The sequence below is a fragment of the Haplochromis burtoni genome, unplaced genomic scaffold (assembly GCF_018398535.1).
Source record: "Haplochromis burtoni strain Fernald_Lab_line unplaced genomic scaffold, NCSU_Asbu1 Contig_73, whole genome shotgun sequence".
NCBI lineage: Eukaryota > Metazoa > Chordata > Actinopteri > Cichliformes > Cichlidae > Haplochromis > Haplochromis burtoni.
In genome coordinates, this window is record NW_024582434.1 from 1,747,758 (window position 1) to 1,765,216 (window position 17,459).

At 39.1% G+C, this 17,459-nt stretch overlaps 1 protein-coding gene across 2 annotated transcripts; it reads left to right on the forward strand.

The window, feature by feature from the left end:
• The first annotated feature begins 1,003 nt into the window (after positions 1 to 1,003).
• Positions 1,004 to 14,789, forward strand: tlx2 (T cell leukemia homeobox 2). 2 transcript variants are annotated; one of them, XM_005924078.3, is made up of 5 exons: positions 1,005 to 2,237; positions 8,346 to 8,558; positions 9,143 to 9,380; positions 11,654 to 11,834; positions 12,320 to 14,789. In XM_005924078.3, the coding sequence occupies exons 1-5, from the start codon at positions 1,721 to 1,723 to the stop codon at positions 12,329 to 12,331; spliced, it is 1,161 nt and encodes a 386-aa protein (XP_005924140.1). In that variant the 5' UTR covers positions 1,005 to 1,720; the 3' UTR covers positions 12,332 to 14,789. The 2 variants fall into 2 exon arrangements, with proteins under 2 accessions (XP_005924141.1, XP_005924140.1); XM_005924079.2 differs by lacking the exon at positions 8,346 to 8,558 and having other exon boundaries at positions 1,004 to 2,237; positions 11,654 to 14,789.
• The last annotated feature ends 2,670 nt before the right edge of the window (positions 14,790 to 17,459 follow it).

Genomic DNA, 17,459 nt, shown 5'->3' on the forward strand with positions numbered 1-17,459 from the left:
CTATCTATCTATCTATCTATCTATCTATCTATCTATCTATCTATCTATCTATCTATCTATCTATCTATCTATCTATCTATCTATCTATCTAGTTTTGTGATCGTGTGTATTGGAATGAGACTATCAGCGCCTACAGTGATCACATCAAAATCTGAGATTTATGACTTCATTGTGCGCAAACGCGCAACAAGCACCTTTACACTTGCTCACAGTTTGTTGTTTCATTTAGGATAAATTGTACTGCTATCAGCTGCCATCAAATCAGCGGAGATACCACACAGCTCGCTGTCACTTCTTTTGATCTTCTGTCCGTTTCTACTGGTTAGAATATTGGTGAATAATGGATAAATGATGGTACCAACAAACTCTGGCGGAATATGTGTCACTGTGTATGTAGTTTAAGTGGTTTCGTGGATTACACATAAAGTAGGATTAATTGAAGAGTAAACTGTTGTTTTCCTTAAAGCGTCCACTTGCTATTAAGTTCTGTTCCAAATCATGTCCAGCAGCAGGTTTCCTTGGGGAAAGAATAAAATCCTAACAGAGAGCACTGATTTGAAAACCTTGGTCATAACATAAAGATAATGATTATCAGACCATTTGCTGTCATAAACTCACCAAAGCTCATAATGTTATTGTGGGAAATATTTACATAAATCTTTAGATTATGTTCACAGACAGCAATGTTCATTTTTTTTGTCCTGTGATTTTGTCCCCCACTGTTGTTCAATTTTGATTTTTGTTAAATAATTTACTTTCTTAAAACTGAAAAAATATTATCATTCCTGAAGACCTAGCATAGTTCTCAAATCTCTGATACGTAGAGGAGCATTAAGGTGAAAGTAGCCACTTGACGCGGGCCTCAGTTCCACTAAATGCACGAAACCTTGCATTTGAAACCAGAAGAGCTGAATAAAAAATAAAAAGCTGCGGTTTCTTTAAGACATCCGAGCAAAACAACTGTCCTACCGTGGAGGAGGGAGGGAAGAAGAGAGGGAGGGAAGGAGGGTTGGCTGGAGGACCGAATGGCAGCTTTTACGCAGAGGGTAGTCTCACCTGCTGAAACGCACTTCACCATTCAGCACTACAGAGCACTCTTCCGCGCTCCCCTCCAATTAATAAACACGCCTGCGAGGTCAGCGCTTCGTTTCGCTTCTTCGGGGTTGTTTTGTTTTGTCTTCAGCTCCATTTTGATGCGACGAGCTTGGTTATCCTATCGTGACCCCAGCGTATGGATCGTCTTTGCCCGAGTAGGCGAACAAAGCGCATCAAGTCTCTCCAGAGAGGTGCCTCCCCCCCAAAATCTCGGATTTTTCTCAGTAAGTAGGCTACTCGGGATAGCCATTTGGCATTTATCGACTGTTTTTCTTGTTGTAAAGCTGCCTTGTATCTAATTCAGTTGGAAAGAACTCGCTATTAAAGATGGATACGGTATTTCTTAGTCCGACGGATAGGCATTTAATTTAGGGAACACCCGATCCCACTGTTGGACAAAAAATAATGGGAAGATTTTGGATAGCGCTGGACACCTTATTGGTTTCCTGGGAGTAGAACAGGCCCGTGTCGATGCTCGAAAGCAAAAAAAAAAAAAAAAAAAAAAAAGCTCACCACGGCAGACTACATCCAAATACTTCATTTCCAAAGGCGTGAATTGCTATATGTGAAAAACACATCCGTGCGCTGATACAATATACTGACAAGCACATTACGAACAAAAACTATGGAGCACACTGGGATCGAGGAGGTGAACCAGACTCACCAGCAGCAGCATGAACCCATCAGCTTCGGCATCGACCAGATCCTCAACAGCTCGGACCAGTCCAGCGGCTGCATGCTCCCTAACCGGACCGGTGACCCGGATTACGCGCTGGCCTCTAATGTCTACAGCAACGGGTACAACAGCGTCTACAACCCGGCCTGCTCCATGGCAGCAGCAGCGGGTTTAGCCGGCTCCTATAATGTCAACATGAACATGAACGTCAGTATGAACATGAACATGAACGTTAACGTGAACTCTGGAGGTGCAGGTGGGGTAATTCGGGTGCCGGCGCACAGGCCCATGCCGCCTCCGCCACCGCCACCCGCCGCTGCTGCTCCTCATCCACCCCCATCGACGCATCCACCGGGCATCGGACCCGGCATCCCCTCGATGCCGGGGATGGGAATGGGGAATGCAGCAAACTTCACATTTCCGTGGATGGAAAGCAGCAGAAGATTCGCCAAGGACAGATTAACAGGTAAAGAATAAATCTTATCCTGGTCCCACAACACTTGTAGTTTAATGTTTTTCATGAACACAGACATAGTAGGTCAGAAAGCAAGACCTCGTTATTTACCACCAAAAAAGTGAATATTTTCCTCACAGCCACTAAAGAGGAAATTATGAATTCACTAACACTTGTGTTGAAAACAACCTCCGACCGACGAAGCGTGAAGTGGGCCTATAATGGCTCAACAAAGTGGCGCTGATGATTTCATCTTTAGGTTGTAATCTATAACGAATCATATATGCGCACACAGTCAGTTTTATTATGCTGGAAGGGCAGTCTGATAAACGAGTGGAGAAATTGACTCGGACATGCTGATGAATCAGTATTGGACCATCACTCTCCATTTACAGCGGATGACGGATAACGACGTCCCCCGTTTTTTCATGAGGATGAATGATTTTTTCCCCCTCTCCCGGAGAGCCAATTGAGAAAGCAAGAAGATGAGTCACCGTAGTAACAATATATGACATGTTAAATTCTAAACAAGAATGTATTATTATTATTATTATTATTATTATTATTATTATTATTATTATTATTATTATTATTATTATTATTATTATTATTTGAGCTGAGTAAATTAGGCTATAATTGGACAACAGCTACAATATTGCTTGCAGACTTACTCTAGCAGACTATATGTAGACTTCAGTGGGGTTTTTTTTTAAATTTGTAGTTTTTATTTCCAATTTTACTTCTTTCAGAACCAGCTGCTTTTATTTTTTTCCTTAAAAATGAAATTCACCGAAGTCGATTTTTGTGCCATTTGGGCTTTTAATACCCACGATGAGTTACATAATTCCTGCCTATTTTTTTTATTCAGGTGTCTGCAAACACATGCAGCCATTTTTGTTCCCAAAATCCCACACGCCCTTCAACACTATCAGAATCAGATGCTACTTAAAGGCTGACATCGTTTTTTTTATTTGTTTCCTTCTCAATCCAAAATGAGATATTTGCTTTACTTATTTAAATATTATATGTATGCTTATTTAAATAATGAAATGTAATGCAATTGAAGATAAGTTCTTTTCTAGTATAACGACTATATATTGTTTATAATAAATTATATGAAAAACATACGAAAGATAATTCTCAGTGAGAAAATGGTAAAAAAAAAAAAAAAACGATTGCCAATAAAATTTTAATGGAATATGCTGAGATAGGTAAACGTATTTCATAAAAACGATTTTTGCGTTCTCTGTTTTCTTTTTTTGGGTGGGGGAGGGGTGGTTCAGCTTATATTTTTCTCATGACCTCATTGCTATAAAGGAAGAACATCATGGATTTGCGCGCGCACGCCCCCTCCTCTCCATGCATTAAATATTCACTCTTCAGTTCTTTCTACCTGATTAATTATTAAATACCGGGGGACGATATGTCATCTGCAAAAAGATACAGTGTAAATAGGCTTATCAATTTTACTCATAGTCACCGAGGGCCCCTCGTTTAATTTCTCTCAGCTTTGTGTCGCTGTAATTATTTCGCAGCTTATATCTTTCCTCTGTATTGATCAGCCAAAGATCACCAGCAGCAGGAACAGCTACAGCAGTAGCTACAGTAGCACTATCCACACATACACACACACACACACGCGCGCGCAGACACACACACACATTCAGATATACACACACAAACACTCCAGATTTAGCCTGCTCTGTTTCCTATAAAAGGCCGTAAATCAAATGGACTATCATCTATCCTGATGGGTAGAGCACCGTTTTAAATGTTTCTCCTTGTTTCTTGTTTTTCCTTTTCGCCTTCCAAGTTGAAACCGGAGGAGAAAAACGGTCCCGTGCAGCTTTAAACAGCTAAACATGTTGCCAAATGCTTCCAGCTCTGGCATTCATGGCAGGATTTCTTTCTTTTTTTTCTTGCAGAGATGTAAACGAAACCTGTTAACTTCGACAATAGATTCTCATTTTTCACGCCGGGATGCCTCCCACATGGCACAAACTCGTGTTATTAATCACAGTAAGCTGGATTGGACTGTCGCAAAAGATTTACGGGTTATAGGGGCATCATTTATCCATCTGTAAAGATACACTTCATGTAGCCTACTGATGAATCCTTGGTGGTCACCCACTCCTCTGTGTATTCACTCAGCGCTTACAGGCCTAAAATGTTGTGCGTCAGGCTATTTTATTGCAACTAATTTATGTGTTATTTTATTTTTATTTATTTCTGAAGGACGAGTGAAGAATTAAAATAAGTTCACCAGGGTTAGCTAGCTGCTATTTTCCATCTGCTGTTCCTGAACATGTAGGCAAAAATCAACCAGAGAAGAATAAAATCATACATAAAGCCGCACCGTGCGTAAAAGTACACACGCACAACTATAGCAGCAACAGCAGCAGTAGTAGTCGGAGGCTAACAGTAGCCACCTTTATTTTTCAATGTACTCTGCTCAAAAAAATAAACAAACCCGTCTATATAGATTTATTTGTAATGTTATTTTTTTCACATTATTATTTTTTTACGTCAGAAACGAATTAAAAAATAATACATTAATAACATAAAACACAGCACAATAATATGTAATGAAAATTAAGACTAGTTAGTAACTGAAGAAAAATATAATGGATAGTGAAATGAAAAGTGGGCTTTACAGCACAAAATGTCAAGTAAAATATGTACTAATTTTAAGAAACCAAGCCTTTTACCACTAGTGATTACTACTACTACTACTACTACTACTAATAATAATAATAATCTAATAGAAATTTGTAATCTTTGTTGAAGGATCAAAGTACATAATAATATGTTCTTTGAATTGTTTAGACATTTTGACAATAAACAGAGCAATAATACAGCGTCTTTCACTGTAGACCACCTAACAGAAATAAAAGAAATATAATTAAAGCGCCTTTTCTCTTCTGTATATCTGTGTCTGGGTGTAAATGGCAGCAGTGCCAAAAAAATATGATTTTATTTCAGAGCTGAACCCGCTCCTGCCCTTTTGCTTCCACGCTGGCCTGATTTTCCGTGTGACAAAAGACAGTATCCCTGCTTTTTGTTGCGTATAGTGTAATAAATAGCAATATATGTTCATGTTATATTTCAATATCCCCTTTAGAATCCTTCACGGATATATTTATTAGATTGCTACAAAGGTAATATCCGCCGTGGGGACGGGAGGCGCTGTCACCGGGAAGTGTTATTAAGTATAAGTGGTTTTATTATGGCAAACATATTCTCCACGGTAGCATTTTATTTTTTGATATGCTTATGCTAAATTGTGTTATCCAGGCAACAGATTTAGCATTCGCACCCATTTTCTTTTCCATTTGATGAAGAGGGGGAACAAAATGTGCAATGTGTTTTGCAGCATTTATTTTTGGTTGCTGGTGATTCTTTTCATTTTCTTTGTTTCATGGGAACACTTACATGATCGCTTTTTTGTTGGGGATAATGGCCACATACAGACTGCTTAACTGTTTTCCGAGCTATAGGAAAACAATTAATTATTAGAAAAATAATTATGTTTTACAGCTTTATTTAATAACTCATTTCCTAATTGTGGAAGCTCTAAGCTCGTGGGACTTATTATACCCTTACATTTGGAATCTGTATAGGAGTGGTATTCTTCTCCAGATACAAATTACTGCCATCAGTATTTCTGATATATTTCAGATTTATAAAATTTTGACTAATATATTTGTTATTCCATATGGCTTTAATTTTTGGTACTATTATTTGTAACATATTACTTATAATCCAGTTATATCCAGCTAGTTTACACTGACTGTCACTAAACTAACCGACTCACTGATGCAATTGAGCAAGGGCATTCTTAATTGGTTTGGCTTAAAATCCAGCACATTGCATGATTCATTTTGATTCTATACTGCAGTTCACAGTCTCGATAATTATAGTAATGGATAAACCTGAAGGCATATGGAGTAAAACCAAAGAAAAAAAAAAGCATTAAACATGTCTGGTGGGGTATCACACCACTGGATCATATATTTATCAGGATTTTGCACACTGTAAAGCAAAGCCTTGCTGTACTTGTCAGGTCTAAAGGGTGCTGCTGCATGTTAGGTTGCCTCTGAACGTGCTTGTATGTGCCTGGCCCATTACTTAGCCCACAGATGGCCTGAAATAGCCATCTAATACTGTATTAGTTAGCCAGACCTGCCGCTGGGAGCAACAACAGGCACGCTTGCTTTCTCTGTGGGACCCATAAAGCTCCAAATAGATTTGGGCAATGACACAAAAAGCAAAAATGATATGTTGCTTAACATATGTGCTGTACATTTAAGACTCCACTTTAAAGTTAATGCAAGAATGTGGCTTTACAGGAGATTTAGAAACACACTATGAAGTCCAATAAGGGCCGTATAATTCAGTATTAAGGACTGTGGAGGTGCTCCAGTCCATTGTGAGCACCTATAGTAGTGTTATAGAAATATCTTGGGGATTTTGTCATTAGAAACTCGTGATTAAATACTACAGATGCCGGTCTAAGTCCCAAAAGGAATATTGGAGGGGTACAATTACCATTTTTTATTATTATTGAGCATCAGAGCAGCACATAACGTGAAATTGTTATAAGAATATTAACATAGAAGATTAAAAATAATAATGAGAGAGAACGAAGAGGTCATGGTCACTATAAATCCATGCAAAAGCCAATAACTGTAGCACATTTTCACTTCAGACACTAAATCTGTGCTACTAATTTGCACTTACGTGATGTTAACTTTATGTGACCTACCGTAACAGTGCATAGTTGCTATTCATCTTTACTTTACAAATCATTTGTTTGTGTACGCTTCAATTTGCCACTCATGTTCAGCACCATCAGGGGACGTTGGCGGCTCCCTTGAAATGACTGCCAAGTGCGTAATAACTTCATGTTCTATTTTACATCCAAATTGTCATCGTCTGTATAGCAAATGAATTTTCAAGTCGCTGAAAACTCTGAGAACAGCAGCAGCAGGAGGAGCAGCAGCAGGAGCAGCACGTAACCCTGAGGGGACACCTATGCAGATGTTTTCATATTCATTTTGGCTCCTGGTGAGCTTTTCTGACAAAACAAAAACAAATAAACACCCTGTTAGACAGCAGGCAAAACAGCTTGCTGGGGACGGATGACATAGAGATAGAGAGAGAAGGAGAGAAGACAGAAAGTATTTTTTTTTCTCTTTTCTTCTGCTGATTTCCATTCAGAATGAGAAGGTGGCCTGGGAGTGGATCTATGGCCAACGATCTCATTACATTTATCGATCTTCTGTTTACCCATGGCTGACAAAATAGACAGGATTCATAGATATTTTATGATGCAAGAAGATAAGTTGTTATTAATACCCGGCAGTTGAAAAAGAACCACGAGGCACTGAGGCAGAGAGTGAAGAAAAACACAATGTACACCCTTACAGTGCAAAACTGCAGTTTATATTTTTGAGAAGGAACAGTGACTAAGCGACAAGAGACAAAGTAAGACAATACAACAATACTTTGAAATAGCATTTATTATAAAGTGTCTATATTCTAAATAGTAATGCGTGTAAAGTTTATGACAGCCTATTCTGCAAAAAATGATGTCACTGTGCAAGAAGTTACACAATTGCAAATTGAGGTTATTGCTTGAGTTGTAATGACACACGCTTCATGTTTGTGCTCCAAGACATTTTGCAAATATCAAATATTTTTTAAATGTAATTATTGTGATGAAAAAAGACCCACCAAAATCTACTTTCCTTCAGAAATTGTGTTTTGTTAGGCTTACAATTATATTATGTAGGTCTGTGAATAGTACTTATGGAGCTTCATCACATTGTCAGAGGATGACCTTGGCTGTAGGTTTTTGATTGGTCAGCCAGGGCTTGATTTATCTGTGTAATCCTGCTAGATGTCACTTATTTTTTTTCTGAATGGCATATATCTCATTTCTTAGCTAAAGATCTCCAAATGCTAACTTAAGAGACTAGAAGCAAATGGCATTAAAGTAGACTCTGTTCATCATTTAGGCCCCTTCATGTGATTAGCTGCTATGCGTCGGTGCCCGCCCGGCGGCAGCTGCTGCTGTGCTCCAGATGCGGGACCTCACTGTGTCTCCCTTTCCTTTAGGGGAGCAGGCAGAGGAGAGCCGAGCTGGAGAGGCCACAGGGGGGCCGGGGGCCACCGGATCCCTCTGTCCTCTCCCCAAGGGAGACATCGGCAGGGTCCCTGTCTGGAGCACGGTGGAGACATTAGCCAAATGTTATTACCCCGAGCTTGCCCACCTGCGAGACGGCAATGGCCTTCTAGCAGACTATCCTTTTCCAAAGGGTGCTTGCCCAGGTGAGTCACCCCCTCTCCCCCACCAAAAAACCTCACCTGTATCTAATTGTTAAGAGCCACCATCGTGTGCCACCAGAAAGTATAAACTGGATTTAAAACAGCATTTGAAATCTTAATATGCGTCAGTATTTTTCACGTCTTTATCCTCTAGCACTTTAAATTTTGAAGTGATAATTCACATACTATTTTTCTACTTCTGCCTCAATTACTTTTTCCTTGGATTTTCTGTTTGCACATCTCAGCGTGCTCTTCAGAAATGGAAAATGTGGCAGTGACGTTATCTTCTTCAGTTGGCAGCTTCTAGGCCATCTCTTAAGACTCCCCAAACATCATAGCTTTTTTTTTCAGTTAGCAGCAAATGAACAATAATTTTTATCTTACCAAGGAATGGACAGCTAGCTAGGTTTATGAGTCTATAGAAATAAATCCTCAGGGGAAATGCATTTATAATTCAGAAGAACAGGTCACTCCAGCTTAGAAATGGAAATAAGTAACCAATCAAGCATTCATGGTAAACCTCTAGAATTTTACAAATTTAAAACACTCATCAGACAAATTAATCCTCTTTTTCCTCCCTCTTTCAGCTGCCCTCTCGCCCTTTTCTGTGACCCGTCGAATCGGCCACCCGTACCAGAACCGGACGCCACCTAAGAGGAAAAAGCCTCGCACCTCCTTCAGCCGGGTGCAGATCTGTGAGCTTGAGAAACGTTTTCACCGACAGAAGTACCTGGCATCGGCCGAGCGTGCCACCCTGGCCAAGGCACTGAAGATGACGGATGCACAAGTTAAGACCTGGTTTCAAAACAGGCGGACAAAATGGCGGTAAGATTACAGCAGGGTGTTATTGGATGCTAAAGTAACATAGTTCTCCGTTCTACGTGTCACGTCTTGCTTTTTTTTTGCATCCCACTATATACTTAAGCAAAACAAACAGGCCTTGATGGTTTTTGACTTCATTAGGACAGGATGTTTGCGCAGAATTACAAATCTTCTTGTCCCACAAACTGACATTACAGAATGTGTCTCTGTTTTACACTTGCGTCCAAAAATGCTTACTGGTGTCTTACTTTGAAGACAAGTAAAATGGCCCACATTGCATTGAAGGAGTTGTACAACACAACACCTATTTTGCTTAGCTTAGCTGCCAGTTGAGGCCAGTTCACTTGACCAAGCACAATTACTCCTGAGCCTCCTGAAAGGCCTTTTAGAAACCTGCTGTCCAAAGCAATACTGAAACACTCACAGGAGAAATTGACTGCCGAGTCCATGAAAAAAACACACACTCATTCACTTCATTCTAACTGTTGTTTATAGCCATTTGAAAGTAAATGAGTAGGAAATCAAATTATGATGCCCTGCCCCTTGTTAAAGGAGCAGGATACATATTTCAAACGCATATTACACACAGCTAAATTACCTTAAGTCATTACCCTAAGGGTTTTTATGTGTAAATGGCTTTAAAGCTTTTTCGAATGATTTTCTATTTAAAAGTTAAAGAAAACAGTTAAAAATCACTGCCTTCTTTGTTGTAAATTAAAGTATAATATAGAATTTTGGTTTAAGGATGTTCATTTACATTTTCTTTAAAAAAATGCATTTATAGAAGAAAAAAAAACCCTGCAGCAATCATGTCCTTAAGCCATAAAATGCTAATGCACAGTTTCCACTACAAAGTGCAGTAAAAATGAATTTGCTTAAAATAAACAGCAGACTGAACAGCATGTCACGAGTAACAAGGGAATTGGCTTAACTCGCTTTTCTGATTTCCTACTTTTGCTGAGATTTATGCCATTTCCCTGTAGTGTGCACCTGATAGGATGAGCATGAGGGATGTCTTTGTGTGACGACTACGCGAGTAACAAGAGGATGATCAAATCAACAGCCAGGGAATCAGATTATGATAATGCTGTTAACAATAATGTGTGGCTAATGGATGGAGGTTGGCGTGCTTGAAAGAGTGTTTTTAGAGGTGTGCTTATGCTGGTGATTTCTAGCTGCCATTTGTATTTTGCTTTATATTTTTAAGAGAATTGAACATTTATTACATGTCGTTTAACATATCATTTCCAAATGTCCGTAAATAAATCACCATGAATTATTCTGTTATGGTAATAAGAAATTTTCAAGACTGATAGAGTAAAATGTTCCACTGTTTATAGATATGCTTGCCTTTGTAAAGTAATTCAAGTAAATTGCCAAAAGTATTTACATTCACTATTTAAATTGAAATAGAAGTGTACTTTTTGTTGAGTACTAAAACACCAGTTCACTCTGGAGGTTTTCCAACATAAACGCTACAAAACAGGCTGTTTTTTTTAGGAAGACGCACGACTTTTCAACGCAGCAAATGTTGATATCAGCACAGCGCATATACAGGATGTGCGGAGTCGTTTCTTTGAAAAGAAAAGAAACAGATGCAACTTTTCACCTTGAGGCAGGAAGTGCTTTGTATGTCTTCCCCCTCTATTAGTCACGTTCCTTCAGCAACACCTGTCACTCATCTTGATCAGCTGTCGTGTAGCCAAAAGCAGAAGGAGTATCTGGCACAGGTGTAGTACAAAGACAGAAGAAAAAACAGGCAATTTGCAAATCCACATGATTTATTATGAAATTTGCAATCTCATCTGATCGCTAAAAGCTTTTTTTTTTCCTTGATTCCTTTGACTTCTTTGATCAGTGGCTTTTTACTATATATATATATCTATCTATCTATATATTTTTTTCTTGTTATTTTCAGGCATTGCAGCATATGATTGAAATTCTTCACCACCAGTACCAAAGACTGCCAGCTTTTTCTTGGTTTTGTCAATTAGAAATGACAATAAATGAGCCCTGGATATGCTAACTTATCCAGGAAAATTTTAACAGAAGCACCTAATACAGAATTGCAGATCTATTCTACATATGGTGTCTGTTTAAAAAGTAAAGAAAGAAGGAGGGAGAGAATCCCACTGTTTCTTTATTAAAGCATAGCACACTGCTAAAACGCTCTGGCACGTGGTACAAGTCGATACTGTGTACAATCGCCATAAAAAGAAACATTATATTGGTCTTAAATCCTCCTTTGCTCTCCTTTGTCTCCTCCTTTCACCCAGGAGACAGACTGCAGAGGAGAGGGAGGCTGAGAGGCAGCAGGCCAACCGGCTGATGCTGCAACTTCAGCAGGAAGCTTTCCAGAAGACGTTGAGCCAGCCACTGCAGCCGGACCCACTCTGCCTGCACAACTCCTCCCTCTACGCCCTGCAGAACCTGCAGCCCTGGGCAGAAGACAATAAGGTGACCTCCGTCACCTCTGTAGCATCTGTAGTGTGAGCGTGTGTGAGTGTGCGTGTGTGTGTTTAGAAGAGAAAGGGAGGGAAGGGCAGAAAACAGAATGTCTTGATCAAAGTGTCGTGAGTGTGAATGGACACAAGAGAGGAATTTCTTCCAAGACTGACATTCAAAAACTCAGAACCATTTTGGGATATCATAGATGCAGGATGCTTACTTTGGAAAAAAAAATCAAATCAAATAATGGACAATGTGCTTATTCACTCATTGATCGTTACCAGCAACATGGTGGGGAAGAGTGTGTAGAGAGAAAGACACAGCTATCGGTTACTGACCAGACCTGCAAAACACTGTTTGCGGACTTCACAGCACAGGAGCCGCACTTACATTGATGTTTGTCAAAACTAAGCAAGTCTAAAACTGTTATCTTAAATATCTAAAGCATGTTGAGTAATTTCCTGCCTTACACCAAGTTTCCGCTCTCCCTTCAGCTGTCGGTCTAAAAGAGAAGAGGGCACTTTATCCCTAAGTGCCAGGAAACAAATGGACACCTCTGTACATGCCCAACTGTCAAGACTGTACCCTCTTTTGCCTCTGGATCCCTCACAAGGTGGCAGAGAGACTCTTTGCCAATAATGGCAAAAAGAGACCTCGTGTTTTCGCTTTTGACTTTGTAACAATGTAGTAAATGCATGTTTCAACCCTTTTCTGTGTGCACTCGGATGTACCATTGAAGTCAGCGGCTGCTAAGGTGGATCTCCTCCCCAACTGCAGTGTTCAAATGGTAGTGGATTGGTGAAAGCCCTGATCACGGATTCCTCATTATGTCGAATTTAAAGGTGTTTTATATTAAATAATATTGTGACTTTTTGAAAAGATGACAAACCTCTCCGTTTTTCTTGCCTCTTATTGTCTTGTTGGGTTCCCTCACTCACTTCCTGTTGTTGTTTGTCACCATTATGAAAACTGTGCAATAATACTTTATGATTTTAGGGATGTAGTTAGCCTCATGGGAATTGGCTATGATTACACATTAAAGTTTCAAACCACCCAAAGGTAAGATACCATCAAACTGTATGAGTAGGACAGAGCAATACCTTTTTTTATCCATAAAAACTGATGACTACAGCTCCCATGTGTGAACGTGAAGCAGGGCGTTGCCGAAAAAACAGCAAGCGTGCTCGGCAAAAGCCTCCCTGGATAAATAAAAGGTTTGAAAACCGATGCCAGCTCAAATTAGAGTGAGAGTACATGAGAAAGTACGAGCTGTGCCTGTGCCAAATGAACATCTGAAATGCGGCAGCCTGATTTTGTTTGTATTTTTGTTTTACTCCACTGAACTGCGAGGACTTAACGAAGCAGTTGGCCAGTGATTGGTGCAGGAAACCAAGCAACAAATGAAAGGCTAACAAGTTTAGCCTTTTTCTGTGGGTCACTGATTGAGATAGCGTCTGAACAGCAGGGATAGCAGGGAACAGCTGAAACTATCGGGGGCCAGATATCTTGTTTAATAATGTCATTCCTTCCTTCATTCCAGCACAAAAAAAACATATTTCATAACCGAGTGAGATCAACAGTTACCTTAAACAAGAATTTTGATGTTTGAGTTCATTTGCCTTTTACTGTAATCCAGCAGGAATGCAAATCTCAACCCTAAATAATCTCCCAAATACCTGTTGCCTTTTTTATGGTTAATGTATCTTTATGTTTCGAAAGAGTTTCTTCTTTTGGCCAAAAAGAATGCGATTAAACTTAAACTTACGGTAAATGTACAAGCGGAATGCCAAAAGACAGCACTATTATTTAGAAAACGAAAAACAAAACATCCTCTATTGGAGAGTAGCCATTTTTGGTGTTTGCCTCCATTGTTGTCTGGGCGAATCGTGGCCACCTGCGCACCAGACAGTCGTAAACATTTGTTATCAACACATCCAGCCTATCGTGCTTATCGCCCAAGTCAAAACAAAAACGACCTAGGCACAGTAAACACATCATTCAGGTTCCCTGCTTGTAAATGAGCCTTCAACACAAAGAACGTCACAGGAAATGGGCCTTGTTGTGCTCTATCTTCTTTCCTTAACAGTGAGCTACTCAGTTCCTTTGGACTGTAAAGCATAACATCAACCTCCTGTTAATCTTGGCTGTACCTGCCACTGAAAAATACCTATCAGAAGGCCTGTCCCTTTCCTGCTTTTTTGAGATCTGCCTGTTTGAGCCTTGCCTTTCTCTTAGAGCAGCTTGATGATGTGGTTCAAAACAGCTGTCTGCAGCTGCAGCCACCCTCAACAACCCTCTGTTTTCTCAGAGGCATAGTGCCAATGTTTAGTCAGTTTCCAGAGCGTCTTGCCTGGTTGAGATCGTGTCAATAACAGCCAGCTCTCCAGGTGAATCCTCCTCAACCCCCACTTCCTCCGCTCCCTGCTGCTTTCATCTCTCTATCTCGAATGCCTTGAAGACGTGACTTGGCCCATTTTAGAAAAATTCCTTCCTTTTACCGTTTTCAAAACTGCTCATTGTGTTTTGCTACAGGTGCTTAAAGATTTTTTCCTCCTCTCCTATCGTGGCACTGGATTTTTTTTCTCCCACCCCCCTCTCTGTTGCCACTGAGGAGCCCTGTCCTTATCCAATAAAATGTCACCACACAAGATGAACAAGAACAAAGAGGCTCAAGGTATATCAGACTTCCTATCAAGCATTTTGTTTTGAACAGGAGAACCATAAACGCAAAAAGTACTCACCACGTTGTGCTGTCTCCTCCAATCAGCTGTTTCCATTCTTGAGAAATGCAGTAAACATTTAAGCCGTTATCAGGCAGTTGTTGACGCTTCAGTGGGTTTAGCTTTTCGAGCATTGAAAGTTTGACTTCTATAGTATGATTATCAAGTCAGATCTGCTCTTGTGCAATAAATATTTCCTACTTGTTATCACCCTACATATTTTAGTGTCGATATATACATCTATCTATCCATCTATCAACACACACACACATATATATATATATATATATATATATATATATATGTAAAATGCCTGTGACCTGCACATTTGGTACAAAAAGCATAATTTTACAGCCTCATCTGGACAATAAATATACTAAATTCCATTGAATCCAGTGACATATTTGTCATTTTTTACAAAACCAGGCATTTGATAAGTTTTATTTCCAGACTGGCTTGATGCCATGACACCAATGTTCCGATGCCCAAACATCCCATGGCATATCTATGGCATAAATAAACAGGATATAAAATCTTTGAGATTCTTTTTTTCTAGATGTAATGTCATCACTCAGCAGTTATAACAACTTTTCCGTCTGTGGCAGCTGCAACATTTCAGAGGAAGGCAAACACAGTCTGACACTGCCAAACTGCTAATGTGTTGACACGCGAGGCTTTGTTGACAAAAGGTCGTCTATGGTTCTTGGCTCTAAAGTAGCACTGTGATCCTTTTGTGTAGCAGAAAATGCTCAATGAAGAAGAACTCTACTGAAGATTAACAATATACTTGGTAGCCGTTTGCACTAAATCCGCAAAACACTCCAAAGGTGATCTGTGCAGTTTACCTCTAATGCTTTGTCAAGTGTGACAGATTCTTGAAAAAGGTGCATATAAGCAGGTTATTACATGTGGGCAAGTTAGGCTTGTCAGCAAGTTTAGCTCTGTTTGATAAAACACCCAAATAAGGTTAAACAAATTTCTTTTTTACATTTGATGAAACGTTTGAACCACAAACAATAGATTTTCTTAGAGAAATGTTATTTTGAACACCGGTATCAGTTCAGACTCAGAACCATAATCCTCTGCTGATGAATGTAATGGTAATACTACTTAGATTTTGTAGTTTGTATTCAGAAATGCCATTCTTTATTATTCCATTCATCTTCTTTTATTTTGAATAGGGTAGATATATACGTGTTCAAATGATGCTAACTGGTTTAAATGGACATATTAATGTTTTCCAGTACTAAACACATCCATGGACGGGATTCGGTCTGAATTGGCAAGTAAAACCCTAACATTTACAAAGATATATAAAGTCATACAGAATATTTAACAAAAAGTGCACATAATTTTATGGCAGAGAAGTAGAAGGCAAGACGGTTGAAAATATTGGTTTAATATGATAATTTAAAAAAAAACAAACAAGGAAATTCCATAAGGATCAAGTCAGAAGTCAAAGTGACGAATGAGGAACTCTTTCTGCTGTTTGATGCCACGACATGAATAAACTCTGTCTGTTGACTTGATATGCTCTCATGTCTCTCTTTGATGTACACACATATACAATTGAACACTAAGTGTGTGCAAACAGTTACACTTTTGCATATTTACACATAAGAATGCATACAAGGAAAAGAGAACAAGGAAATGTGAGCATTTCCCTGTTAAGGTTAGGAGGAAGGAAGATTTATACAGTAGTGGGAATATGTAGATGGGAACATTTCATTGTATGTTCTTTTTATCTCATATGGTAAAATTATTCTAGCATAACTGTAATCTCAAAGAAGTACTTAAATTTTTTATTAAGCAGTATAAGCTAATTGGTGATAGAAAATGACCAGTCACCAGCAACTTCATACATTCATAGAGTCTTACAGCATTACTATCTGTGCTAAAGTGCAAAACTAGTTTTGAGTAATGCCCATGCACATCAAAGTCACATCATTCATGAGAACGGATCTGCAGACGTGTCCCAACAGTACATGACACATTAAAGCTTTCTCAAGCTTCCAGGCATGCATGAAGAGGACTTATTCTTGTTGAGTAATACAGGTTGAGTAATACCTCAGCTGTTGTTTTCCTATTACACTTTACACATTTGTTTGTGTGCCCTGGAAATGGTTAAAGGCAAGTAAAATAGCCATGTGAATGGCAGATTTTTGCTGGCATGGGCTGGGTTCACTTGTCCTCTAAGAAGGAAAGGTTACTCCGTGTCAGTGAAAGTGATAACCTTTATCATGCAAAGAAACATTTCTGACCTTAACACAACAAATACTTTACTGCAGCTTTTCTTTTCTTTTTATGGAAGAATCCGATTTGAATGCTCCTTTCAGTTCGGATTTATTTTCATATAGCACCAGTTCTCAACAACAGTCGTCACAAGGTGGTTACAATAAAAGAATGCTAACAAAATGTTATAACCATGCAGGACAAAGGCAGTTATCTGATTTATTCTATCCCCTGCCTTGTAATTAAAAAGAACAATGCAGTCATTCACTTGATCACCAAACCAAAAAGGGTAATGTTTTTATACATTTAAAGTGACCATCACAAAAACAATGAGTTTAAGAAGATGGATCTGTTTCAGTCTGGAACATCATAATGGTTAATTTCTCCTGTAATATGCAAGGCTGCAATGATTCTTCACTGTATTATGAATATTTTTAACAACCGCAGAGGACTCTTCCATTCTGCAACTGCCCCCTGGGCTGGACTTTTAATATTACTGACCAAAGGCCTCTTTTATTTAGTCCAAACAGCACATTAGACAATGGACATGAGGGAAAAGATCACAATCTAAATATAAACCCTGCTATCTATCTATCTATCTATCTATCTATCTATCTATCTATCTATCTATCTATCTATCTATCTATCTATCTATCTATCTATCTATCTATCTATCTATCTA

Excerpts from the sequence above, each read along its gene's own strand:
- tlx2 (XM_005924078.3), top strand. The coding sequence starts at position 1,721 with ATGGAGCACACTGGGATCGAGGAGGTGAACCAGACTCACCAGCAGCAG. Across the intron at positions 2,238-8,345 it reads CGCCAAGGACAGATTAACAG|GGGAGCAGGCAGAGGAGAGC; the intron begins GTAAAGAATAAA and ends CCTTTCCTTTAG. Across the intron at positions 8,559-9,142 it reads TCCAAAGGGTGCTTGCCCAG|CTGCCCTCTCGCCCTTTTCT; the intron begins GTGAGTCACCCC and ends TCCCTCTTTCAG.